The sequence below is a fragment of the Corapipo altera genome, unplaced genomic scaffold (genome assembly GCF_003945725.1).
Source record: "Corapipo altera isolate COAL_440 unplaced genomic scaffold, ASM394572v1 2b, whole genome shotgun sequence".
Taxonomy (NCBI): domain Eukaryota; kingdom Metazoa; phylum Chordata; class Aves; order Passeriformes; family Pipridae; genus Corapipo; species Corapipo altera.
In genome coordinates, this window is record NW_020884874.1 from 8343387 (window position 1) to 8370342 (window position 26956).

Genomic DNA, 26956 nt, shown 5'->3' on the forward strand with positions numbered 1-26956 from the left:
TGATAGCAAGGACAAGGCTTACTGTGTGCTAAGAACAACCTGGCTGACCAGGACTGAATCAGCCTCTAGATTTTGCATTATATTTGGGGAAATTTGTTTTTATGTTAAGGTATCTTCTTGTTGACTTTTAAATATATATTCATAGGCATAAAAGCGAAACTTATACTGATAGACATAAACTGATACGGCTAATGTGCGGATAGACTGTAACTCTGGACAGGAATATTGTTCTTAATATTTTACAAATATTCGTCCTTAGTATTTTATAGTGCGTGTTTTTAAAGATAAAATCAAACAGCACACGCTAGAAAGGATCAAGAAATGCAAATTCAGTTGCCAAAACTCCTCAGTGACAGCCAAGCTGGCCTGAGAACTGTGGCACCCGATACAGGCACAGTGCAGCATGATACAAATTATAGAATCATAGAATAGTTAGGATTGGAAGGGACCTCTGGAGATTATCTCGTCCAAGGCGGGGTCATCTAGAGCAGGTTACACAGGAATGTGTCCAGGTGCATTTTGAATGCCTCCAGAGAGGGAGACTCCATGACTTCTCTGGGCAGCCTGTTCCAGTGCTCTGCCATCCTCAATGTAAAGAACTTCTTCCTCGTGTTGAGATGGTCAAGGAAGTTGTTTGGAAACTGGAATGCATGGGTAGGGCGGTAAGGTGCTATGTGCAGCTGCAGGTGGGTCTGGAAGTTGCAATTTCTGCTGAGTGGCCAGTGGCATGGGGAACACAGCCCTTGGGCAGCCAGGCAGGCAGGTGGGCTCTCCAAGGGCTGCTCCACTGCTTGTGGTGCAGTTTGGAGGGCAAAGAGAGGGGGAAGGAGCCAGGGACTGGCAAAGGATCGACAGCCAGATAAACATGAACCAGTAGTGTGCCCAGGTGGCCAAGAAGGCCAATGGCATCCTGGCCTATGTCAGCAACAGTGTGGCCAGCAGGACCAGGGAAGTGATTGTTCCCTTGTACTTGGCACTGGTGAGGCAACACCTTGAATACTGTGTTCAGTTTTGGGCCCCTCACTGCAAGAAGGACACTGAGGTGCTGGAGTGAGTCCAGAGAAGGGCAATGGAGCTGGTGAAGGATCTGAAGCATATGTCCTATGAGGAGTGGCTGAAGTAACTGGGATTGTTTAGCCTGCAGAAGAGGAGGCTCAGGGGTGACCTTATTACTCTCTATGACTGCCTGAAAGGAGGTTGTAGCCAGGTGCGAATGAGTCTCTTCTCCCAGGCAACTAGTGACGAGAGGACATAGGGGAGGTTTAGATTGGATATTAGGAAGAATTTCTTCCTAGACAAGGTGATTAGACATTGGAATGGGTTGCCCAGGGGGGTGATGGAGTCACCGTCCCTAGAGGTGTTTAAGGAAAGGCTGGACATGGCACTTAGCGCTGTTCTGAAAAATAATATACCCGTTTGTTTCTGTTATTATAAGCCTCAAATATATCCCAGAGACAGAGGAGCTAACTAAACTTTTATTCGAATAAAAGGGAGAGTTCTCTGGCCAATCCCTAGTGGGGTCTCTCAACTTAATGGAGATCGCAGCCTCTTTTATCCCCTTGCCTGAAAAGCAGGTCCCTCCGCATTTCCCCACTGGCTGAGGTACTCCAGGTTTACAGCCTTCTCGATGCCTACAGTGTGTCCTCCCATTACATGGTCTCCTTGTTTCTGGGCAAACTGCATCTTTCTATAACTAAACAACTGAACAACTTGTCACTTCCCACCACCAAATGCAGCCACACTACAAATTTTGCAAGAACACTTATTTATTCCTAACAGTGCTGTGGTTTATTTGACATGGTGGTGTTCGGTCATAGGTTGGACTCGATGATCTCAGCGGTCTTTGCCAAACTAATTAATTGACTCCGTGTTTCTGTGACCCAGGCGGGAGCGCTGCCTCAGCGCCGCCCGTAGGGCCGCGGGACTCCATTTCCCAGCGCGCCCCGCGCGCCCCGCTGCGGTGGCTGGGCTGGGAAGATGGCGGCGCTCGTGTCGCCCTTGGCTACAGCGCCGTGGCTGCTGCGGGCTCCGCGGCGCTGCGCCCGCCTGCTCCCGGCGCTCAGAGGTCAGTGTGACCGCCGCGGCCGGGCGGCCACAGGCTGCCTGGGTACTGCGCGGGGAGGGCACCGAGAAGCGGCCGCAGGAGCCGGTGCGTCCCTCGCTCCCCTCCCTGCCGTGCCGCGGGTCTCCCCCCCAGCGGAGGCGGATCGGGACTAGGGGACAGGGGGCTGGTGCCGGGCGGGGTAGGCCGCCGCCGCGGTACCGTGACCTGCCGGTGTCCTCATGTGCCCTGTCCTGGGCCTGCCCGCGACCCAGCACCAGAGGGGACGCACCTGCCGGTATGGCGCCGGGAGTTGGCCCCGATCCCCTGGGAGGGGGGGGCACGCGGACGGGGCCCTGTGGCCTCCCGAGTGAATGGTGCCGCTTTCCCCCGGGAAACAGGGCTGCGGTGCGCTGCCTGATTAAACGCGTTGCCTTGCGGCTGCGTCGGGTGCTCGGCGAGTGCGCCGGGGGCTGCCAGCGCCGTGCCTGGGCTGTAGGCTGTCTGAGGGACTGTTTTCCTTCAAGGATCTTCCGATGCGTAACAACAGCCGTGCTCTAAGCCTTGCTTTAAAATTCAGTACAGTACACGAATTTATGGAAGTTTGTGAACTTGAAGCTTAGGTTAGGAGCAGAGGTCTTTTTTTCTTCACTTAGAGCTCGTCGTCCTCTGCCAGTCTAGCAAAAGTGGTGAGAACTCAGTTGGCGACAGGTGGGTCCCAGGGTTCTGATGTGTTCACGTACACATTATGTTGTGATTATACAATGTTTATATATCCTAAGAAAAATAGACAAGCACTGCAGTTAGTAGTATGCTGGTTGCATGTGTTCTCTTTGATACTCGTCTAAAACTTGAAATCTCTGGAGTTTGTTTTTTATAACCAACATACTGCCATTTAGAAAAAGTTATTAGAGCAAATCCGGTGGCTTTAGGCCTGGTTTTTCAGCTTCCATGTTAAAGGGAAAGTTGTCCTTGTATATGTTGTTTGAGGACATCTGCAGGGTTGGGCAGCCATCATTGAATTGATTTATAATCTTGGTGTGTAACAAAAGTGTTACTGCAATAAAGATGTTTTTCCTCTACCCATTAAGCATATTGCTTGATCAGAGAGAAAAACCTTTTGATCTTGTGTTGTTCCTGAGGAGCTGATGTTGCCTTTTGTTTGTTATGTTATCTTGTTAGGTACTTAAAATAAAAAATCTGCTTGTAGTTGTTCTGGTATTTTTGAGTGTTCTGAAGTTGTGTTGACTGGCCTATGAATTTCTGGATTTACCTTTCTCTTCTTTTTAAAGACAAATTCTTTTTCATTTTCCTCCTGGTTTGGAAGCTTACCTGCCTTCAGTGAGGCCTCAAAGAAAGCTGTTAGAGGCCATTGTGTTGTTTGGGACACTTACCAAAAGCATTTAGGGATGAATTTCTTTAGATTTCACAGTATTAAAAAATCTAATTGTGCAGTCTTTGATATGTGTTTTTCCTACACTCAAATCTGTTCCCTTTACCATTGCTACAAATTGTGTTTTTCTTTATTATAGTTAACCTATTAAATGACAGTAGAAGCAAAGAAGGTATTTAGCAGCTTTTCAGTGTATGCCATTGTTTCTGATCCTTATGATTTGGCTAGCCTTCTTTGTAATGCTGTATGTTCTTTCCTTTCCTAGTTATATCTTATTTTATGTCTAGCAATTTTTTTTTTTTGATTTTTTGTTTCCAGCAGAATTCCTGCTTGGGCTCGTCCCTGTCTCTTCTAGGGAGAAGATAATGCCAGCAGAACAGACCATGGCATTGCAGGGCTTCACAGCTATTGCCTTGCTCAGTATGGTGTTTGACTCTCTCAACTTCCTTACAGAACTCCTGGTTTGGTCTCCTGTTTGCTGACTTTTAAACACTTTCTAAAGTATCATCTAAAGGATTATCTATTCAAAGAAATGCACTTTGGAAGTTTTACCCCAGTTTGATAAAAAAAGGTCAAAACTTCCCTTAAAATAGCTCATCCAAATCTTACCAAGTATCCAGCTGGGCTTCTTAGTGAGTGTACTTTTTTATAATAAAAATAAATGGTAAAACATACTACTGGAGTAAAGGTAGAAATTCAGTTGATGAAAAATGAAGGGGTAACATACTCTAGTGGTTGTACAGGTAAGTAATTATATATGTCTTTGTGTAAACTGTTACGAATGTGTGCTGTTTATAAGAAAATACTTTTCAAAACGTCTCTATTAATAGGCTGCTTTTATTTTTTACAGCATACACAGCTCAGGCAGAGAAGAAGACAGGCCCTGGCACTCCTACAGATGCTCATGCCAGAGCCTTATCGGTTTGCAATGGACCTTTAGAACATTATGACTTTCTGATTAAGCAAGAAGAGCTGAAGAATGATGAGCAACAAAGAAGAGTTGTGCAGCACCTGCAGAAGTTGCATGAGAGCCTTAAAGGCTACAGCATTGATTCAAAAAATCTTTTCTCAAAGGTAAGGCTTATAGTGATAAAAATGGGTTTTTTTGCATTTATATTTGCTCATAAGAATGTGCTTAAAATACATAAGTTTCTGTCATTAGCATGAATCTTGTTTTTCCAGATAGGTCTTTACAGATACATCATTCTTCATATTTCAGTCTCTGTTCTTGCTTTTTTTGGTTTATAAAATCCAGTGGCACTCTAGAAGTAACCAAATTAAATATTATTGAAATAATTCTGCAAGAAAATCTGGGTTTAGTTGTGTCCACTGTCTGCCTTTCCAAAATGTTATTTGGCTATAGGAGAGAGGGGCCTAATACGGGTTTTAGTTCTCAAGCACAGATATTATACTTGTATGTTTGAATTACATTAACTGAACACTGATGTTTTGTGTTCTAACAGATCTTTCATGAATAATTTCCACATCATACTGTAGATCAGATATGACTTTAAAAGAATTTTTTCCCATGTTGTTGTCTCTGGGTGAGGTGACAAAGAAGGCAGAGGTGTGATCTGTGCCCTGATTGAGTTTTGGAGGGGCATCACAACTTCTTTTCGAAGGATTAACAAAAGTTCAGACATATCCCTGTTGCACAGACACTTGTCAATCATGGTCCCTTAGCATTAGTAGCTGTTAGCCTACTGTTGCATCTCTAACTTTTCCCTGAAGCTCTTGACACAATGTTTTCCAGAGTCTCTTTGATGGTATTTCGTGTCTTGTTCTCATGCTATTCTTAGGTTGTTGCTGTTGTGGCCTTGCACCTGCAAATATTGATAGCATTGTTATGGTAGGCTCTTATGGGAAGCAATTAGAACTGGTGTGAGAATTCCCCCCTCAGCTTTCCTTGACCCTTGTTTTTGTAGATTTGAGTTTATATTCGAGAAAACCAAAGTACATAAGACATTTAATTACTTGGTAAATATTAGGCCATCATAGATGTACACAGAAGCTAAACAACCAGTGAATATGCTTCATTTGCACGTGATTAACATACTGGAGTCAACACAAATAGTCATATGCTATGGTGAGGAGAAACAAGAACAGAGTGTTTGACTGAGTCTGATGATAAAAGTATAGTACTGGGAAAAAAGTATGGCAAAATACACATTGCCTTCATCATCTGCACTGGAGAGACAGCCTGCCTCTAGAAGGAGGGAAACTGTCATTGCTCTTCCCAGCCAGCCTCAGTGTTTTTCTTGTGCTCTCTCTATTTCTCTTGCACCACTTTTGGTTTTATTAATTGTGAGAAGTAACTTGTCACAATTACAGTCAATGTTTGCCATCATCTGCAGTCCTTGCTAACAAAGCTCTGTGCCTCCTCTCATGGGCGTAAATCTAAATATGTAACTTTATTGAACTTCTTATGTAACCATATACTTCCCATTACAACCCCAAATTCTCCTGTTACCTGGCACAAATACTGTATTTTGTTAGCATGGCAAGCCCAGATGATGTAGCATGGGATCAGGGGAGCCAAAGCCTACAAGTCTCAAGTCCCTTAAAATGGCACACTTTCCTCTGGCCTTTAGGTACTGAATGACAAGTTACCACTCTAAGGCTCTTGCAGTGAATATTAGCTTCAAGGTGTGAAAAAAAGTAGAGAAGAGAACACGTATTATACCTGTGAATGGGCCTGTTTAGTACATGTATTAGTATAACAGGGTGCAGAGCACTGGGATGTGCTTGCCTGTGGTGTTCCTCTAACATTGCCTGAAACTCGGATATGTAGCTGCAGATAATATATTTGCTAATCATATGCTTGACTGAAAATGCTTTAAATGTCTTCCTGCTTCCCGAAGGAAGGAAGGAGCTCTTTTTTTATTGAGAAGAAACCTGAATGGGAAATAATTCCATGGAGCAACAGTCAGGCACTCTGGAAGAAAAAACATGCAAGTACAGGAAGCAAAGTCCTAAGGCAAGACTGTTCCCAGAGGGCAATGAGTGTGTCTTTGGAAGCTCTGTTGTAGAAGCATCATCCTTATGGGTCCCTTCCAACTTGAGATATTCTGTGATCCAACTTATGCAGAGGGCTTGGCCACATGATCCCCTGAAATCACTACCAAGCCAAATCATTCAATGATTCTGACTCTGATGTGGGCATTGGAGCCAAACTTGTGGGTTTGGAGTATATTTTTGCCTGCTCTGGCAGATGAGTCATTTTGTCACATTGCTTACCTATTTACTTTTGGGATTTCTTTAATTAATATTATTAAAAACATAAAAACAGTGTATAAATGATAGGTGTAGGTTGAAAACTGTATGCTTATGATATTTTAAAACACTTAATAATGTTGTATGTGGGCGAGTGCTTGTAAATTCATGTTGTCTTAATGCATTTGTGGGCTAACTCTTGAGTCTAAATCAGTCTCCTGATGCGATTTCAGCAAGTACCAGATGAAAAATAGAAAATTCCTCTTTGAAAAATGGTTATTTCTTATCTTTGGTATGCCAGAGCAATATGGCAGCATGCCTGAATGCAAACCTTTTCTGCTTAAGTGTAAGGAGATCAAGCTGGAATCAGCTTGCCAAACTATTTCTATAAGTGGAATCTATCTGGCCAGAGTTTTATATCTTGAGAATTGTTGATGTGAAAATTTCTTGGGCTTGGGGTTTGTTTTTCTTTTTCATCTATCTGGACTTCTTTTTAATCTTTGATGTTAGGCTCATAATCTTTTAATTTGCCTATCTTGAAATTGTCTTACTGCACCTGGACTATAGAAGAAGTCACTTGAAAAGGAGCCAGTTATCAGGCTTGCTCCTGTAATATTTTTGGACATACTGCCAGACTTTTATTCATTTTCATATTCTAGAAAAAATGTTGTGATGAAGGTATTGGTCTTGCTGTCAAACCTGAGGATCAGTAGGCTAAAGCATTTTGATCTTTACTGGAAAACTGTTTTGGACATTTGGATATTAGGTTCTGAAAGGGCTGCCTTTGAGAATAGTTTTGAGAGCTGAATCACTGTCAGATTAGTTGTTTTATACTGGCTTTGTAGATCAGCCATTGTATGGGTTATTTACTGATTCTTTCATTGGGAAGCATGAATAAGGAAGAAAGTCTGTATTGCAGAGAACAAATATTAATCTTATTTTATTTAAGGAAATGTAATGCTACTTTTTCTCCTACATAACAGAGCTAATGGCAATAAAACCAGACTGACTGATGCTTCCTTAAAAGGAAAAAGTCAAATGCCATTTTTTAAGATGAGAATGTGTTTTTCACTAGTTCATTTAAAGCACTCCACTTCTTTATTTAACATTGCTTCAATTACATGCTTTAATTTTAAACCAGCTTTTAAAAATTGTTGCATGGCTCATTGGTGGAACTAATGCCACAGTCAGTGAGAGGCAGCTGTAGAACTACTTGCTATTGGGGTGAGTGTTGTTGTAGTTTGAGGTTTTTCTTCTAGAGCTTGATATTTGTATGGAAATCTCAAGATGATAATCCAGGTTGAGCACTGTAGTGCCATGCCATACATCAAAACTCCAGAAAAGGAGGAGAGCAGTGAATTTTGCGTAAATCTGTTAAAAGCCTAGCTTGTGTAATTAAATCAAATCATGATTCCGGCTGAAGAAGTCACAACAACTTTGTTTCTGTTCTGTTGTCTTTGAAGATGCTATTTACCAGTTCAAACAGAGCTCCTTTTGAGATAAAATGAAGCCAAGTAGAGTATGGATTAAATTCTAGTGCAGGCAAGATTTTGCTTCAGCAAAGTTGTAATCAACATCCTTAGTGAAGGTTTTCCCCAGAATAAGTCACAACTGTGACTAGGTAGTTGGTAAAATCATGTGCTTGGCATATGTCTGTTGAGGAGTTTCCTAAGTCAGCAAAATACCTGTTTTTCTGTTATGGACTTCCAGAGTAGGGATGCTGTTGCAGACTTGGTTTGGGTTTAGAGAGTAGAACTAAGGCTTTTCGTGCCAAGAAGAGGTGATGGTGAGTACTGCTGCCTGGAACTGGCCTGGGTTGAATAGGATTTGTGCAGATTTATGAGTGGAATTAGTTCCCGTAACTGGTAGAAGGCATCTCCATGGAGTACTAATGATACAGGGCACGGGTAAATCCTGTATTTGTGAATAGCTTGTTGGCACTCTCCTCTCATGAGGGCCTGGTACTTTCTAACTTTGAATATGCTGGGAAGTAAAAGATAAACCTTATGTTTTTGTGATAGGACAGTTGGTTTCATTTTTCTTTTTGTACTTAATGGGCTTTAATAGATATAAATGAAACAAATGGTTGTATTTTAAATTATTTAAAGATTTAGTTTAAAAAAGTCAAATACTTTATCAGTTATACTTAGTATCTTGTAGATTGACTTTTTGCTTTTTCAGGAGGTTTTTGGCAACTTGAGTAGCCTACCTTTAGTATGAAATCTCCTGTGTTGAGAAGAGATTTATCTACTGGCAGCTTTTAAGAAATAAAAAAATAGTGGTGCTTGGCATTTCAAGTGTACTCATTTTTCCTGGCTCTGTCATTGAAGAGAATGTGATTGAGAGGCTGCACTGAAGAAAAGGGGGTGGTGGAAGAGAAGCATCTCTCAACCTCTTCTGTAGTCTGATCTTCCTTATTTTATTGCCTGATTTCTTCTGTGATAGAATTGCAGAAGCCTCTTCCAAAATAGCTGTTATTCCAGAAATAGAAACTTCACACCCATGACAAGAATGGTCTGCTTTGGTTTTAATTTTGTTCTTCTTTTGTCACTTTTTGTCTAAATAGTTTTATTCAGTAAAATATGGTAAAAGGAGGATTAGGGAGCAAATATTTGGATCAGATACAATAGAGAAGCATTTCAGTGTTTATAGAAGGGATTTATATTGCCTCACAGGCCAAAGCTTTCTGAAAAGAGTAGTTTGGGACACACACCATGACATCAACCATGTAATGGTAATAAAACTCTATTTTTTTTGTGATGTTGTTTTTTTGGGGCATCATCTTAGAAGGAATCTTAGGGAAAAAACAATTAGTCTTGCTACCAACTAAGTAGGTTTCTGTTTTTCAAAATTATTGCTCAAATTTGAACAAGGACTTTGATCTTCAGCTTGATGAAGGCGTGGCCTTGTATGTTGAGATATTTTGAGATCCTCTGAATTGAAGTTCAAGGCTGTAAGAGTTTGCACAGACATTTCAGATCTCTAGCTTTTCAAAATAATACCAATTGGGACTTCTTAAGAGTTGTTGAGTTGCTGTACTAATGACTTGAAATAAGCTCAATTATAAGTGAGGTCATGTTTTGAAAAGAGGTATGAACAATAGTAAACACCATTCAAGACCTTGAAAATGTCTTCAGCTACAAGAGCAGCCAAAAAGAAGCCTGAAAGAGTGAGAGAAAGAGACAGTTTTGTTAGCATTTAAGAGAGACTTGTCTCTTGGATTTTGCATATTTTAATTAACCACCTTAGTAGCCTAACCATCTTAAAAGTTTTTCAAATCAGAGTGTAAAGACTCCCAGGAAATCAGTTTCTTGCTTCTGATGTTTGAGCGTGGGAGAAGGTGGGAAGATGTTGCATGTTATTGAAGAATAAGAAATATGCTAAGAAAGAATAAGAAGTTGTCAGAATGAAGGAGATGTTCTGGCCAGTTCAGTTCCTTAGATGAGGTAGGATACTGTTTGATTGAAAGTGAAGTTTAAACAAAGAAAAAAATCTGATCTGATAGGATCAAAGCAAGGCTTGCAGTTTTGAAACAGAAATGTGTAAAATGGGGCTTTGAGCAATCTGGTGTAGTGGAAGGTATCCCTGCCCATGGCAGGGGGGCTGGAACTACGTGATCTTCAAGGTCCCTTCCAACTCAAACCATTCTGTTATTCTTTGAAAACATTTTGATAACACAGAAGAGAATTCTGTAAATCTAGGGATACTAATGTTTGTATCATCTTGTGTAAATATTTTTGAGATATGAGTGATTTTCAAATTAAAATCTGCAAGTCAACTATCTATAAAAGGAAAAAAGGCTTCTGCTGTAGCATGTCTTGATGATAATGAAACTCTGTGAAGCACTGAATTTATGCTTTCTTAAGTTATTGCAAAGAATATTGTGGGAATTAAGAAACTTGGAGGACTCAAGCATTTGACATATTTGAGGTGATGCCCCTGTTTGAAAGAGTGTGGGGAGCCTTTAAAACTTGTGTATAAGCATTTCAAAATTCTCCCCTTCATACTCCAATTTTGTGCATCACTTATTATCTCTGGGTTAGTACATTCTAAAAATTAACTTCGACATCCTTAAATCTTACCATTGGTGCAAAAGAAAATGTACTGTCAACAAATTGAACATTATTATACAGAGACCCCAAATATTCGTCAGGATAATATGGGAATGAGGAGTGAGGAGAAGCTCATTCATTTAGTTTGTCTTCCTACATTTCCTCCTTCTCTCTCTTCCCTCCCTGAAATAAACTAAACTGTCCTTATTTTAGGGTAACTGGAGGATTTTTTGCATTAGTTCTCCCCCCTCCTTCTTTCAGAGTGTGTGTGTGAATAGAAGCAAGATCAGTCTTCTGCTTTCTTTTCCCTCACGTACCATTGACTTTCCGGACTGCTTGCTGTGCTGTAAAGTGAATCAAGAACATTGATGGGATTTTATCAGAAATCCTAGTTGGAAGTTATTCTTTTTCTTACACAACTCCCAGAAGATGCATTAAAATAATTAAAAAAAAAAAAAAAAAAGGAAAAATCCATTTTTTGATTATGCAGAATAACTAGAGATTGGTAGGATGTCTGAGTTTTCAGTATTAAAAATCTACTAATCAAGTTTACTTTTTAAAAATAAAATATATTTCAAGAAAAAAAACCCCAAAACAATAAAACAACCCGAGAATATAAAAATACATTCTTAGCATTATACAGTACCTGACAGGATTAAGAAAGTAATTATACTGAAGTGATCAATAGTGTCACTTTTGGCAGAAGTATATGTAAAACATTTCCTACAAACTTCTTGAATTCCTCAAAGAAGACGAGAGGTTTTCTGACATTTGATTCGCTTTTAGAGATGACCAGCTTCAGCAGATGTGTTTGGATCTGCTGCAGTACCCATCCTTTTCAGGAATTAGATATCACTCAAAAATTTTTGTCTTTACAGGGAAGCTAATTTCATTTTTTAAATCAACCAGAAATTGATTTAGACTTTTATGGAGCCCAAGCCATTATATTTATTTCCTTTAGTCAAACCCCCTTTTTTCTGTAACGCGTTTTCCAGAAATAAATATGCCTAAAAAGACAAATAGTAAAATGGTTAAATGTAATTAATAAAAAATTTGCAGTGAAATACTTGTTCTGGTTGTATAACCTTTACAAAGGCAAGTAAAGCTGTACTCTAAACAGATTTATTTTTCTAACTTGGTGTCATTCCTTGTGAAAGTGCAAATCAGTTTGATACAGCCTTTCTTTGAAATCAATTGAATGTTGTAATCTTTTGTCTTGTTAAAATGACTGTTGTTAATATCAAATTAAAACCAAAGAAATTGTTATGAATGTCTTTCTTTTGGATTTTTTTCCATTCCTCCTTTCTTTGCTGTGTAACTTTGAGCATCAGTAGTTTTACTGAGTGCAAGCTCTTAAAAAGTACACAATGAAAAATATTCAACAGTTAAATTGTCTTGCAGTGCTTTGAAAGCACTAGCAAATAGTTGCAGCCTTATCTATTAATGGAATGGTTTCAGAACATCTGAAACCCTGTCCAGCCACAGATTGATGATACAAATTTTTGATTACCCTATTAATATAGCTTAAATGAAATCCAAAAGAGGATCTTATGTAAGAGCCATGCTTGGATATTTTCTGAATGAACTGGTACTCCAGACCTGAGATGTTAGCCTTCTACCTTTTGGTCATGAATTTTCTTTCCTATTCGATTAGTGTCTTGCTGCTGACTCCTCTATTTCTTTAACATGGCACTGTATTTTGAAGATGTGCTTTAGATTCAAGTTGTTTAGCAATTACCCAGCTCCAAATGAGACCCCTGGGTTGCAATTTTAATATTCTTCTGTGTTGCCTCACCCCATAGAGCTCTGAAAGTGGAACCCTTTAAAATAATCAAATACTCTTCTGCAATGTTTTTGTGGATATCAATTCATTTTCATGGATTTGATAGAATTTTTGTTAAGATCTCTATTTTTTTAGAAACTGTTTCTTTTTAGAATTATACTTGGAAGGGGCTATGCACAATACTGGGGGGGAGAGGGAGAGAACTATTTCAAATGGAAAGTCTTCGTGTTATTTGAAGTTTTTCCATATGTATTTGAGTAAAATAAAATAAACCATCAGGTGTCCTAATATATGTCCTGAATAATATTAAGAAATTTAAAATTTTTAAGCAGTGTTTGTTCCAGATAAAAGTAACTCACTTGAAAATATTTTTTTTAGATTTTTATGTATTTATGCATATACACACACAGGCATGTGTATATAGATACATATTTTTACTGTGACTCCATTTATTTTAATAATGTTTAAACCAGAGATGATTCTGCATTTAAGATTCAAAGCTGAGAGAAAGAGGTCTTACAATGCTCACTGGCTTTGCAATACTGATTTTCTGAATCATCTGTGAGTTTATATCTTTAGCAGAACTGCTCTAATAGGTATATAGTGCATATATCTATGAATACTATTAATACTGCTTAATTTGATATCCTTTTTTCTAGAACTGTTCAAATGGTTTAATGAGGGAAAGGATTTGTTTTGATGATGATAGATTGGGAAATATTAAATCATTATATATATATATATATATATATATTTATATGTATAAAGGCTTGTGTGCTAGAACTGGGAATGGGGATATTTTCAAAATGATGTGGAAAAAAAGCCCAACCAAACCTTGCATGTGTGTTTTGCTTCTTTTATAGAACTCACACAAATACAACATTGATTTTCTATCAATTCTGAGCTAATAATTTATTCAAGATTGCACTTTGCTAGCTAGTGCTACTTTTGTGGTTAAGTGTAGCTACTTTCTTACTATACCACAGCACTGTGTTTGCTTTTATTTTACCCCATATCCATATTTATTCTTTTTCTCTTGACTTGCAGCTCCTTGCCAAAAACAAACCCCCAAAAGGTGTTTATGTCTATGGAGATGTTGGTAAGTTTCATTTACATCCAATGGAACTTTCTCTAATGCATGTCTCTTCAAATTCTGAACTGTCTAAAAGCTTTATGTTTATGTAGCTTTATTGCTTTAATGAATTTTACAGGATTAGTTTTCTTCCACATTATGATGTTATTTAGTACAATTACAGTCTGAATCCTGAAATCTGTTTGATTGGGCCACATTACTATGTGTAGTTTTCAGGGTTACCCATTCCCTAATATTTAAGAATGCAATTTAAGAATTTGGGAAGTAATTGTGGAGGCCACCAGAGAGAATTCGTGTATTCTAATTGCAACAGTGCAGCATGAAATCATACTTGCTTTCCGGAGGAAATACTAAGGATGTTTTCTGGATGTATGTGGAGTAATTTGTGCAACCTTTGGGCCATCTCTGTATGAATCAAAATTTTAAAACCGAAAAATAAACATACAGTTGTTCCAAGTTTTTGAACAGAAAACAAAACTGTTCTTCACAGCAGTCTGGTCTTGTACTTACTCTGTGGAAGACTATTGTTGAATTAATTCAAAGCTATCAAACAATCATTGTTGTAATCAGTACATACTGTACTTTAACTACCGCTTGAGTGCTTTTTATTGTTTTTATTTGAAGGCACAGGAAAGACAATGGTGATGGACATGTTCTATTCTCACTTAGAAGTAGAAAGAAAAAAGAGAGTCCATTTTCATGGTTTCATGTTGGATGTACACCAGAGTAAGTGCAGACACGGGTATTGACAAGAATTTTATGAAATATGACATCTATAAAAAGGTCTGTCTCATTCTTATGTTCATAATAATCACTGTAAATTTATTCAAGTATTTAAGAAATAAAAAGGTAAAAAATAGGGGAAATGTTGAAGCATTTTAGCATTGTCTGTCAGACCAGTATAGATATTAATTGCATATTATTTCTCAAATATCTTTTCTGAAAGAGATATATATATATATACCTGATTGTATAGAAACTTGGGTGTGTTGTTCAGGATGAAATCCTTAACTAAATGTTTTCCAGTTACCAATTAGCTTACATGAAATCTGAAGAAGGCAATTGCTAAAACTGAAACCGGAAAGGTTAAACTCCATCTGCGTTTTGAATAAAGAATAACTAAAGCAGGTATAAATACCAAGGAGAATGGAAACTATTCTGGTTGATTAACTTAGTAACACTATGAGTAATTTGGAGGAAAAAATAATAGAAAGAAGTTCATCCTAAGTTTCAGAAAATTTTCAGACAGGGTGTAAATCACTTTGTTTTGACAGAGATGCTGTTTTAGATATTCTAAAATTCACTTCTGTTTCCAAATTTTATGACCTTATATGACTGTGAAATTGTTAACTATTGCTGTAATTTACAAATGTTGTGACAGCTGCATTTTTCTTGTGAGGCTTTCATCAGTGTAAACGACTTAAACCACTTCTAGTACTCACTTTTCTATCATCACTGGGTCACTCTTGAGATTTTCCATTTCCGTTTTTTGTCATTTGTGCCTGATCTTAACAAAGATAGCTTCCTACTGCAGTCGTTGTTTTCCAAACGTTTGTTTGTAGTCAGATGCAATACAATCAGTATCCATACAGTAAAGTATGGATATAATAATCTTACCTTGTGCCAGTGTCATCATCTTCACATTTTAAAGCATGACTCTGTTGCTATGTCTCCATTCTTTTAAATAAATGCATTCTAAGAATACCTTCAGAGCAAGATAAGTCTGTAATTAATATCTATTTATAAAAGATAATGTATAGGTGCACAGCATTCAAGACTTCTTTGATTTTTGTTTTATATATTCCTAAACAAAAAAATATGAATCATAGAATCTGTGAAATTTTAACTGTTGCCTGGATGTGGTTGAAAACTGTTTTGCCCTCCTGAAACTAGATTAAGTTTGAAGCTTTCTTATTTTTACTAGACTGGGCTAGTTTTTATTTGGTAGCTAAATAATTTTGTTCTTCCAATCTTAGAAAAAGAAATGAGACGTATTTGTTCTTTTCTGTTTTATCAATTAAGGAATACATCGCCTTAAGCAGAGCTTGCCAAAGAGAAAGGCGGGATTTATGGCCAAATCATATGACCCTATTGCACCAGTGGCAGAGGAAATAAGCAAAGAGGCTGCTCTCTTGTGTTTTGATGAATTTCAGGTAAAAAGTCAGAGATTACTCCTTTGCTTCAAGAGAAACTACATAAAATTACTTTGATCTTAAAATATGACACTTTTTACTGCTAATATAATATTTTAATCACTACAGTAGTGAACTGTAGAAGTTGAAGAGTGTAAGTCATTTCACAGTTTTGAATATGTCGAGGATTTGGGGTTTTTTCCACAGTAGATAAGATGCAAGTTGGCGGTGTAAGTGCCCTTATAGTGCTTTTGTTTACCAATCTGTTTATTGATCCTACAAGGAGGAATTAGAGTTTGTCTAGAGGCTCATGAATGCTTCAGGGCAGGGGCCATCATCTTGTACTGAGTCTGTCCAGTACCACTTGATACTTGCTTGGCATGCCTGGTCTTTGCTGTAGTTCATATAATGCTACAAAATACTCTCTGTGATTAAGGATATGTAAATACCACGTCAGATTCAACCTAAATTCTTTCCTAGAATTATTGAAGTCTTTGGCATGACTGTGCTAGTTTATATCAACTAGCATTTTAAGAAACTTTCATTTAATTAAATGTGAAAATTAAGCTTATAAAATGATCTTTGCACAAGCTGACTTGATTGTTTCATTTTAAATAGCTTGTGAATTTTGTTTTAAGGGCACACCACAAACTTAAGTGTAAAATTGCTTTGTTTATTAGTAAAGAAACTAGAGGTATTTGGCAATTCTAACCAGCTGAGATTTTCTTTTTAATTTAGAGAGAAAATGCAGAACAAGATAAGAACAGATCTATGTTAGTTCTCAAATCACCGATAATAAAAGAATAATCTATTAACTGTAAATTGTCTGCATTATGCTCTTAAATTAATACATTTCTGAAATAGATGGAGCAATTTATACTTGCTGGCTATTATTTTACAAGTGTGTGCACCCAAGGAAAATAACTGTTTTGTGATTGGCTCCCATGGAGGGGATTTTTGTAAAGTAGTTCTTGTTTTAACTTACTCTTCCATTTTTCATCTGGGGATAGTCCTTTGATCTACAGTTTCAGAATGTGTGGGCTCATTGCAATTGCTGCTGTTTGATCATTTAATTTATTCTTTATCTATTGAATATGAATGCTGGGCTCCCGAAACTTGAATATAAAATCTAAATACAGAGACAGTTGTATTTACACTGTGAAGAAATGGGAAGGTTTGGAGAGGGAAGTATTAACTCTCATGACATTAAATGCTCAAATGGTAGAAAGAGGCGGTAGCATATAGTAGTGTAAATACCTGCTTTTCTTTATAAGTGCCCACTGCTTTTGTGTCCTGGTATTGCTGTGTTTCCAGACTGTCTGTCATGTTTCCACATTTTAAAGAGAGAGACTGGTATTTTTTGTTTCCAGATTGATTGCCTGCTCCCCCTGCTGACTTGCTTGAGGTACATCAGTGACTTCAGTTGGAAAAATCACCTGGTTTTGTCAGTCTGTCGCAGCTGGGAAATTAATACAAGAACTGTATTTTTAAAAGTGTTTCTAAGACTTTGCATTCATATGTGGATTTTAAAATCTACTTGTTCTGTGTGCACTAATCTTCTAAATTCACAGATTTCTGAATGGCTGGATTTCTTGCCTGATTTTCTGTAGTATGGAACTCTATACAGGTTTTGCCTACTGAAGAGGAGTTCCAGCTTTCTTAAATTTTGCAGAAGGCACTGATTTTGGGATAAGAAGCCTTCTGCTTAAGTAATCATAGAGTAGTGCAGTGACTGGATGAGCAGCTTACATTAATAATAAGGAGTCATGTTTAGTTCAGGATGTTTGCAGCACATTTCTCCAGTGGAGCTTGTGGCTATATTTCACTGCAGTCTGATTTACTCATAACTAAAGAATTACTAGATTAAAATGATACTGAAAACAGCCAGAGACTCAAGACAGGTACTGCTCTGACTTGCTGACAAAGTGACTCTCTGTCTTGACAGATGGAAAGTGAAGATGGACCTGTACTGCTTTGGCAAAATAATTGTGTGTAGAGGCAACATCAAAAAACTACTGAGGTTTGCTTTAAACACTTCATGTTGCTTTCAGATACCTGTTGGACAAAAAAAAGAAACAAGCTGAAATTATTTATTTATTTATCTTAAGAACAGAAACATGGACATGTTGTAAATGGGGACAGCAAAAAAATATTGTTAATGCTCATATTTCAGAGGAAACCAAATGCAGAACTTCAGAAGACAAAAGCCTTGCTTAGGTTACCATTTTGTCTTTGACAGTGGGCTAAAACAAAGCAGAAGTATTTGGAAGTGAAACTTCCTGCAAAGCCTAGAAAACTGTCAAGCAACTGAAGAATTGTCTAATTGGTGTAAAAAAATATTAGAGTACTTCTTTTAAAAGTAGTGTTTCTGTGTTGTATTAAAAAAATTACTATGTTTTAAATGTTTTGTTTTGCAAATACTGTGTGATAGACAGGACCTTAGTGATGGCACTAAGCTTGTGTGTCTATTTTGAAGAAGGATTTTGTCAGCATTTTGCCTGAGTCACAGGCTCTCAGATTATTAAAGCATTACTACTTCTTACTGATCTTTGTCATGCAGTTTACTGTAAATATTAACATCTTTTTTTTTAATCACAAAAGTCTTAAGCCATTCTAAAAATGCGTCCTCATTTTGAAGAAAAACCCTAGAATTATGCCATTTGTAGTTATAGTTTTGATGTTTTAGAACACAGAGGTTGGCTAGTAAAAAGAGTCCAGTTATTGTTTAGTGATCAAATAACTATACACAGGTAATTAGAAGGTCCAATTTTGGCATGGGACTGTAACCTGTGTTAGTATTGAAAATGAAAACAGAATCCCTACTTCTTGGGAAGCTGAGTGATCATGCAGTGTTAGTCTTAATATGCCATCAGTACCATTTGGATTTAAAGTGAACTACAATTTAGGGAATTTTTACTAACCTGCATTCTATTAAAAGCCTCTAATAAAAATTAGGCTCTTATTTTTGTGCTAATACTAATTGCTGATAATACATGCTTATGTTTGCCATTCATTACATGGCAATGTACCAATCAGTGGCTGACTGAATCTCAGGCACTTACACATGTAAATTAACTATTAGTCTAGTGTTTTTCCTTCTTTTTTCTTCTTTTTTTTTTTTTTTTTTTTTTGGTAACCTGAGTTATAATGGAAAGCAGCACTATGTAATAAAAATCTTTTAAATGCATGAAATTTCTGCATTCTCTCCATTAGCTGGCCCTCCTTATTGGTAATTTGTAGCCTTTGCTTTTCTTATCTGTTTCAATGAATGCTCGATACAGTAAAAAAACATGAGAACTTACAGTCTTTAGTTACTGTCTCCTACCTGCTTTACCCTGTAGAATTTTTTTTGTCTTTCCGAAACTGGATTGCATAAAAAGAGCTCATATTTGCATTCTGGTCCTCAAAATGGCTCTTGCTTTTTGACAGAGCTTTCAAGAACTTTTTTTGTTGTTTAGGTTTTTTTGTAATGGAGTTCAGAATTCTGCATCAAATAACAGCTCTTATTAATAAGAGGATGTTATTGTTTTGTTTTATGAGCATTTATATTCTTTCACTCCCTGTTTTCTAAAGGTAGCATGCTTTATAGTATTGTTAAACAAAAAAGTTTGTAACAAAATGACACATAATAGATTTTTAAAACTTGGCTTTTAGGTTTGCTTTGTGGTACAACAAATTCAGTTACTCCTAAGATGCACATCTATAGTGATTCCTTGTGTGTCTTGTTCTTTAGGAATGGGGGAAGTTCCTAAATTTTATTATTCAGAAGAAATAAATTACTGATAAGCGATGCATAAGCAGATATATTAGGCATACAGTAGGGTACAGAGTTACTATATTTTTTTTAATATCAGATCTTAGTGAGCAGAGATGTGCAGATCTGAGGGGTGTGTTACAGAAAATGTAAAAGTTTGGTTTTTAAAAAGGAAAGAAAAAAGTCCCTATTAATGCATTATATAGAACAAAATAGAAGTCATCTTTGGAAGAGGGAAACTAGTGTTTGTATATCATTCATTAAGAACGTTATTGCTTCCAAACTAGCTGTTAGAAATGTAACCTAAGTCCTTTGCTGTCTCTATTGTAGAATTACCTTGTTTTTTTCTGCCCAGAAAGGTCATTTTGAAATGTGAGAATGATGGGAGGTGGAGGGGTGTGGAGTAGAGTCAAAAATTATACTGGTTAAAATATTTCTGTACATGTATTACTATCACAGCATACACATCTAAGCTGGTGAAAGCACAGCAAACTGTCAGTCTGTTGTGTGATGGGTATGTGTAACTCTCACCATGCCAGCACAGGTTTATTTCCTCAGAGTCAGGGTCTGTTTTGGTAAGACAAAATGCAACAAGTGTCTATATAATAACCACGGGGAATGCAGGAGAATCAAGTGTAATGATCATAAAGGTGGTTTATGTATTAAGATTGCATATCTCAGCTGGTGAACTCCTATAAAATATGAATTACTGTTGTAACAAGGGGCTTTTTTATCCGAAAAACTTATTACATTTTTTTCATTTGTACAGAGTGGTTTCTGTTTCCTTTTATTTCTTGGTACTAGAAAGCAAGTTTGTTGAGCTAAAATTAAGATCTTTAAAGAAATTTTACTTAAAGGCTTATTTTTTTTCCTCTGTCTATCTGTTTTTTCCTCCTTCCCCCTCCCCAGTATCGCTTGTCCTACCCATTTTTATTTTTCATCCCTGTTTTGCGCCTGAAGGTTAGAAGAGGCTGACTGTGCTGCAAGTGACTGCCTGCCTTTTGATTATTCATGGACAGTAATAGAAGGCACTTAAAAAGAACAATGAAATTGCTTATTTTTGTGATGGGCCATCTGTTGAATTGTTTTTTGCAACAATCACACAATAGTATCTATGTCATATCATTCTATTTTCAACAGCAGCTGATTATGTATAGTTGGCTACTTGTCTTTATTTCTGAAGTCCCATGACCATTTAAATTCACCTCTGCAAACCTTTGCCTCAAAGGTAATAGAAATGTAAAACAGCCGGTGTGTATTTTCTTTCTATTTTCTGGGTTTTTTTCATGTTGCTTCTAATTAAGTTGGCCTCTTAAATGTTTAGGTCTGTTTTCTGTCTCCCACCTGTAGTTTTGTTATAGAAGTTAACACGAAATCATTTAGCAATTGGTAAAGAAATGGTGGAGTTCCTCAATAAAGAGTGGGCAAGTTTTGAAAGACTGTGGTACATTCGCTGCTTATTAATTATCCCTTTTATTTTTTTCTCACCAAGCAATAATTAGAATCTTTCTCCAATGGCTTTCACTAACAAGCATTTTTCCTAGCTACAAAGCCACTTGCAGATCTATTGCGGCAGAAGCTGAAAGCAAGATAAAACAAATGTGTTGTCTTCTGCAGGTCACTGACATTGCTGATGCCATGATTCTGAAGCAGCTTTTTGAAAATCTCTTCCAAAATGGGGTTGTCGTTGTGGCAACATCTAACAGGCCGCCAGAAGGTAAAAACAAACATGCTACTGGTATTATCCAAATACTATGAATCTCAGTATCTTACAAAACAATTGTAGTAATATCGTGCAGTATTTAACACTAATAAAATCTCTAGTCTGCAAGAATCTGAGATATTCTGGTTTACCCTGTATTTTTTCTTGTTCTTAAGGAAGAAAGATTTTTACTAAATCATACTCCTCTTTTCTCTCAAACTCAAGGCGTTCCTTCCCCCATCACTCCCAAATCCTTCCATGTTTTCTGATCTCCTCTACTCTATCCAAACCAGTGGAAGGGTATTTGGGGACAGGGGTGTTGAGGAGGAGTAAAATACTGCCTATTTTAGATGTATGGCAGAATAGGAAAAGACCATATTCTGCGGAAGAGAGGGGAAATGGGTGTATGATCCTTCCCAGTTTCTAACTCAGGAACTTGCAGACTTGATCCATCAGCTCAAAGCAGAACCCCTTATCAAGATACCATTCTTAAAGCCCAGTTTGAGTTCACTAGTTGTTTCCATTTTTAACTTTTTTTAGAATAACTAGTCACTGGTATTGACTAGCTAGGTAAATCCTTCTACAAAGTGTCCAAATCTGTTTGGGTTTTAACAACTGTAATTTTTTGTAGAGCAGAAAGATATTTGTATAGTGTAGCATTAGCAGCTGGAATAATGCATAATTTCTGTGCAACTTTTAGATTGATTAATTTTGAATGTTTGCAAAAAATACTGAAGAGTTACAGTATTAACTGTAACTACCAGTTAATTTTTCTACCCAAATTAATTAAGTAAAAGACAATCACTACAGACTTACAATGCACCTTATCTTAGGAAAAAAAAAAAAAAGAAAAAGAAATCCACCCAAAGTTTTTTAGGTTTTTACTACAGGGTTTAATAAATTCCCTCTTGGCTTATTTTACTTGTTTGAGTAAAGAAGATGAAATCATAACTACTGTAGCTGGGTTAACTACAGATAAACTGGATGCCTTACTCAGTTGAGAGCCATCCTTGTGTTTTTGGAGCACTGCTCTTTGAAGTTCAGGAGAAATTTTTATCGTAACTTGGGAATTGTATCCAACATCTTACATTGAGGTATCAGTTTGTGACCATTATCGTCCTCTGGGGTTTTTTAATGCATATTAAGTCACTTTATCAATCCAAAAGCCATGCACTTGTTCTAGCTACCCAACAGAGAATGTCAAGAACAGCATCTCCAGAACTGAACTATGTTGCAGTCCAGGTGTTGGTCAATGCCTGTCTCTATCCCTTGTCACTATTCCTGCGTGCTCACGGCGTGTCTAAAATCCTCCCACAGGAAAGAGAGTTGAGTTACTGTAGTATGCAACGTCAAGGTTTAAGAATGAATGGAGAGATTTGTTTCCTGTTGATACAAAGAGGAAAAGTGACTTTTTCACTAGAGAGCATATGTATTGAGCTGCTGAACATTAGTGCTACACTTAACTGTGCTGAACTTCTGCCCTAGGGGGATATGAGGGGAAATACTGAGGTGCAGTATTTGAGGAATCCTGGCTTCATTTCTCCACCAAAATTACTGTTTATTTTCTCATCCTCACAAAAGAGACATAATACAGAACTCACAACCCTACTAATTAAAAGACCTAACAGGAATAGCTGTCTAATAGTGTTGTTACATGTTCACTAATCTTTGCAAGTGACTATGCAATTGCTATACACTTTTAACAAATGTTTAGCCATCCTGATTTGCAGAGTTGTGAATGAGCATGATACATGGCTTCCTACAGCTTTGTTAGTAATTAGGATGTGGAATCTCCTTCACTGATAATTTTCCTAAATATTTCTGTGTACATATCCAATTTTGTGAAAACCATTCTGTAGGTGCCGTGTTGGTGTGTCATGCATGCTGCATCTTCTGTCCACCATGAGGTGTTGGCAAAGCATAAAAGCTTTAGCAGAGCTGTAGCCTTCAAGCATTATGGGGAATATAAGTCATAATCATAACCTGGAATGGTCTTTGTGTGGAGTTCTTGTGATATCTCTACCAGGTGTCTGCATTATCTTGCTCATTCCTCCCATCAGTTACAGGTGCTTTACTGCCTTTTTGTAAGGCTTCCTAATATTCATGAAACAGAGTAGCTCATCATACAGTTTAAGTGGTTACATTTTGAAAGAAGTCATTCTCTTGTGAACTCTTTGGGCAGTTGGATAACTTCCAGAGAAGATAAGTTTATGTTGTATAAATATATGGTGATAAATAAGACAAAAAATGCTGCTTTGCAGTTGTTTTTGTTAATTTGTGTTTTCTTTGAGTGCAGATCTGCATTTTGTTACGTAACATCTCATTTTTTTTAAAATTTAGGTTGTATTTTTAGCAACTTTGCCTAAGTTAACATAATAATTTAATTTTCATTTTTCTTAGCCTTAGGGGTGACCCTTTTTCTTGCTTTGGAAAAAGGGGTGTACCTGGCAGAATTGCTAGAAGATAAAGTGTACCACAGTACACTGAAAAAGAATGATACTGACTTTGTAAACTCAAATTGTGTATTTTTAGTTTATGTGGGGGTTTTGCCCTCTGCCAAATACGCAGGATTTAACAGTTGCACAGTTTGGCCTTATAATCATACCAATGTATACCCAGCATTACAAGTGATTTTTATAACCTTACTTTAAAACAAATGATAGTCTAATTTCTTCTGTTAGAATCAGTTTTATGTCATTAGAGATCTAAATCATTTTTTCATTCCCTGCTCTTTTCAGACTTCCTCAGGGTGTTCCTTTCTTCCTTAAGAATGTGTTGAATTTTCATACAGTAAAAGAAGAGAAATCAATTTCAGCTTTCCTTTTCTGCCTTTTGTTCCTCCTCCTGTCTCTAGCAACACTGAGTTTTGTTTGTTAAACTAGTAGACAAGCTGACATTGTTATTAAGACTAAGTAGCAAAATGGTACTGATTTTCTTTCTTTCAGATCTCTATAAAAATGGTCTTCAGAGAGCTAATTTTGTACCATTCATTGCTGTGCTGAAGGTAAGGAGAGCCACCTGTTAAATGCCTTTCAGTTTTCCCTGTTTTATTAATAAATTAGAGATTTGTACAGGATTGCTTTGATGCTGGTTTCCAGATTATATATATGCTTTAACTATTTAGAGCAAAAATAATTGAAGGTAAGGTAAGAAAGGACTTTTTCCTTCTGAAATTAACATGTCTTGAAAGCTGGACATTTTTAGTATGACAAAAAGTTATCTTTTGGACTAAGGCAGCAGAATTTGTTTGTTTGGATAAGACTTTCTTGCGGCTGGTGTGTGTATGCTGTATAACATAGTATGCCTCTAACATCTGTGTTGTACTTGTGGACATCTTACATTTATTATGTTACAAAAACTTCCTGTTTCTTCGGTGTAAGGAAAGTAGTGTGTGTTCTGTACCCTTCAATTGCCTTGTTTCCGGGCCTTTCTCATGCGTATGTAGTTTTTTGAATGGCTAATTTTGAGGCTTCGTATAATGGTCAAAGAGGAGCAGCTCTGAAGCTTCCTTGAGTCTGCATGTTGTAGTGTGGCAGGTCAAAAACTGTAATTGCTTCATGTAAATTAAAAAACAGAGGATCCTTTCTCTATGTGAATAATACAATCAGTGCTTATTTTGCTGTTAAAAAGAACATATACTGGAATCACGCTTTTGAGTTCTGGACAAGTCACAGATATTTTTCATTCACAAGTTACATTTGTATTGTTATGTTATTGAGGGCTGACATACACCTCTCATATCCTGCTCTGCCTGGATTGATGTGACATGTAAAATGGAAATAACAGCATTTCCCTAACTCACAGAAGTATTGGTAGCACAGGTACAGAAATAATGTTAACTGTATTGACCTCTAAGATAAGAGGAGGGTAAGGTAGACTTTAGGGTAGGTTTGGCTTCGTGATAGGAAATTTGGAGTTGTTGAATAGACACATTGGTTGGATGTTTCTGTTAAGACGCTCAGCAGTAAAGAAGAAGGGTTTTCAGTGAAAACCTTGAGTTTTCAGTGGTCCCTTTTTGAATCATGAGATTGCTTGATTGCCTAAGCACCTTTGAAAATCTCATCTGATGTTGACATTTGAACAATTACCAGTTTTTGAAGTTAATATCCCATTGACATTATTGTGACACTCCTATACATCTTAGAATGGCTGCACATAAAGTTAGGGAGGTTACCAGTGAAAGTGGTTCTCACCTAGATGGCTTTAGAAAACGAAAAAAAAATTAACAACCACTTCATGTCAGATTCTTGAAGAGGGTTTATTCTGTAGCTGGCTGCATGGAATGCAGGAGAGCTCCCAGTCATAGAGTATGTTCAAGAATAGAAGTAGTTCCATATGCAATTGCTTTTTGCAATGCAGCAACCATAGCAAGTCATTCTTTTCTATGTATCTTCCCTTGTTGACTCTGAGTTTTCTTCCTGATAACTGTAAGGCTCTTTAATTTCACCGATCATCAGACTTTAAGAATATCTGTCATATGCTTATTTATAGTTTCCTTTTTTTCTTCTTTCTGTCTAGCTGAAATAAAAAAAAGGGAAATGTAGTTTATGCATGTAGAACACCTCATCAGGACTGGGAATGTGATCAAAATATTTTAGAATGGAATACAGAGAGAAGCATTAAAAGTGGATTGGTCTAGAGCTGCAACATAGAATGGAGTAGTGCAACAAGAAATAAGTACTACAACTCAGACTTGAGGCAGATGAATATTGTCATTATAATGAATGGAGAAAAAAATGTTCAAGTTCAACATACGAGCTTCAAATTCCTTGAAACGTTCCTGGGAAGGTGGGATGAATGGAAAGTATTGACAGTTAATTTCTGTAAAGCAATGCTTCATTTGAAATGGATTTCAGGCTGTTTTCATTCCTCATAAATGGAAGACGTAGTTCTCAGATACACAGGTAGGTTATGAAAAAGTATTTTCCTGTCTTCAAATGATCAAAAGTAATGGTTTCTTTCCTAGACCTATGTTCATCCTCGATTGTTGTTTTTCTTTTCTGCAGTCCCTGTAATTCCAGTATCTGTGTTTGAGTTCCTATTTCATACAAAGAAAACTGAAAACCAGTTTCTGTGGAATAAGCAAAAGGGTGAAATAACATTCTAGAGAAGATACAGTTATCTTCCAGAGTTTGTCTGTATATTGTCTTTCTAGCTGGTAGATTACTGGGGACAAGTGATTGTTGAATGCCTGCAGCGTGAAGTTGCAGTTGATAAGTTCCACTTTTTAGGGATGCAGCTTCAGGTCCCACATCTAGTGGCCACAGAAAAGCCCCAGGTCTATGTTACTGGGCAGGCCAGTAACACCACTGGCAGCTCTTTCTGCCCTCTATGTGTTCCCTGTCCAATTCTGAGCCTATCCCAATGTTCTCATCTTTTGAAATCTTAAATCATTTGAGATGTAATTTTTCAGCAATTCTTTAATCAAAGGGGTAGTTTTCATAAACAGAGGGAAACTCTGAATTGATCAGTTCACTGTTATGGCTATGTTCTAGTTACAGGGACTGGGACCAGTTTATCACTATGTGAGTATAACCTCTGTGTCATTTCTGTAGGACTGTTAATAATGGATCATTTGCAACAGCTGCCCAGGGCACACCTGACACCTCAGCCTACAAGATAAGTGTTAAAGAAACCCTGTGAGGAGTGTTTCTTTTGTTTTCAGGCTAATAACTGTGATAACTACCCTCCGGGGAGGCATTAGCACCTTCACACCCAGCCTGAGGGGTCACGTCTGCTAATGGGCCATACTGGACTGGCATAATAGTCACCCACAAGGACCTAGACCATTAA

At 37.3% G+C, this 26956-nt stretch overlaps 1 protein-coding gene across 4 annotated transcripts in view; it reads left to right on the forward strand.

The window, feature by feature from the left end:
• The first annotated feature begins 1949 nt into the window (after window positions 1-1949).
• The window catches only part of AFG1L (AFG1 like ATPase), a 59640-nt gene continuing 34633 nt past the window's right edge, over window positions 1950-26956 (forward strand). For 3 of the 4 annotated variants that reach the window (XM_027633214.1, XM_027633233.1, XM_027633228.1), the window contains exons 1-7: window positions 1950-2065; window positions 4285-4508; window positions 13530-13581; window positions 14200-14301; window positions 15598-15728; window positions 21079-21178; window positions 24109-24167. In XM_027633214.1, coding sequence (XP_027489015.1) covers window positions 1978-2065; window positions 4285-4508; window positions 13530-13581; window positions 14200-14301; window positions 15598-15728; window positions 21079-21178; window positions 24109-24167 — 756 coding nt within the window. In that variant the 5' untranslated portion in view covers window positions 1950-1977. The remainder of the gene's footprint in view (window positions 2066-4284; window positions 4509-13529; window positions 13582-14199; window positions 14302-15597; window positions 15729-21078; window positions 21179-24108; window positions 24168-26956) is intronic. The other variant, XM_027633221.1, reaches the window with a different exon arrangement.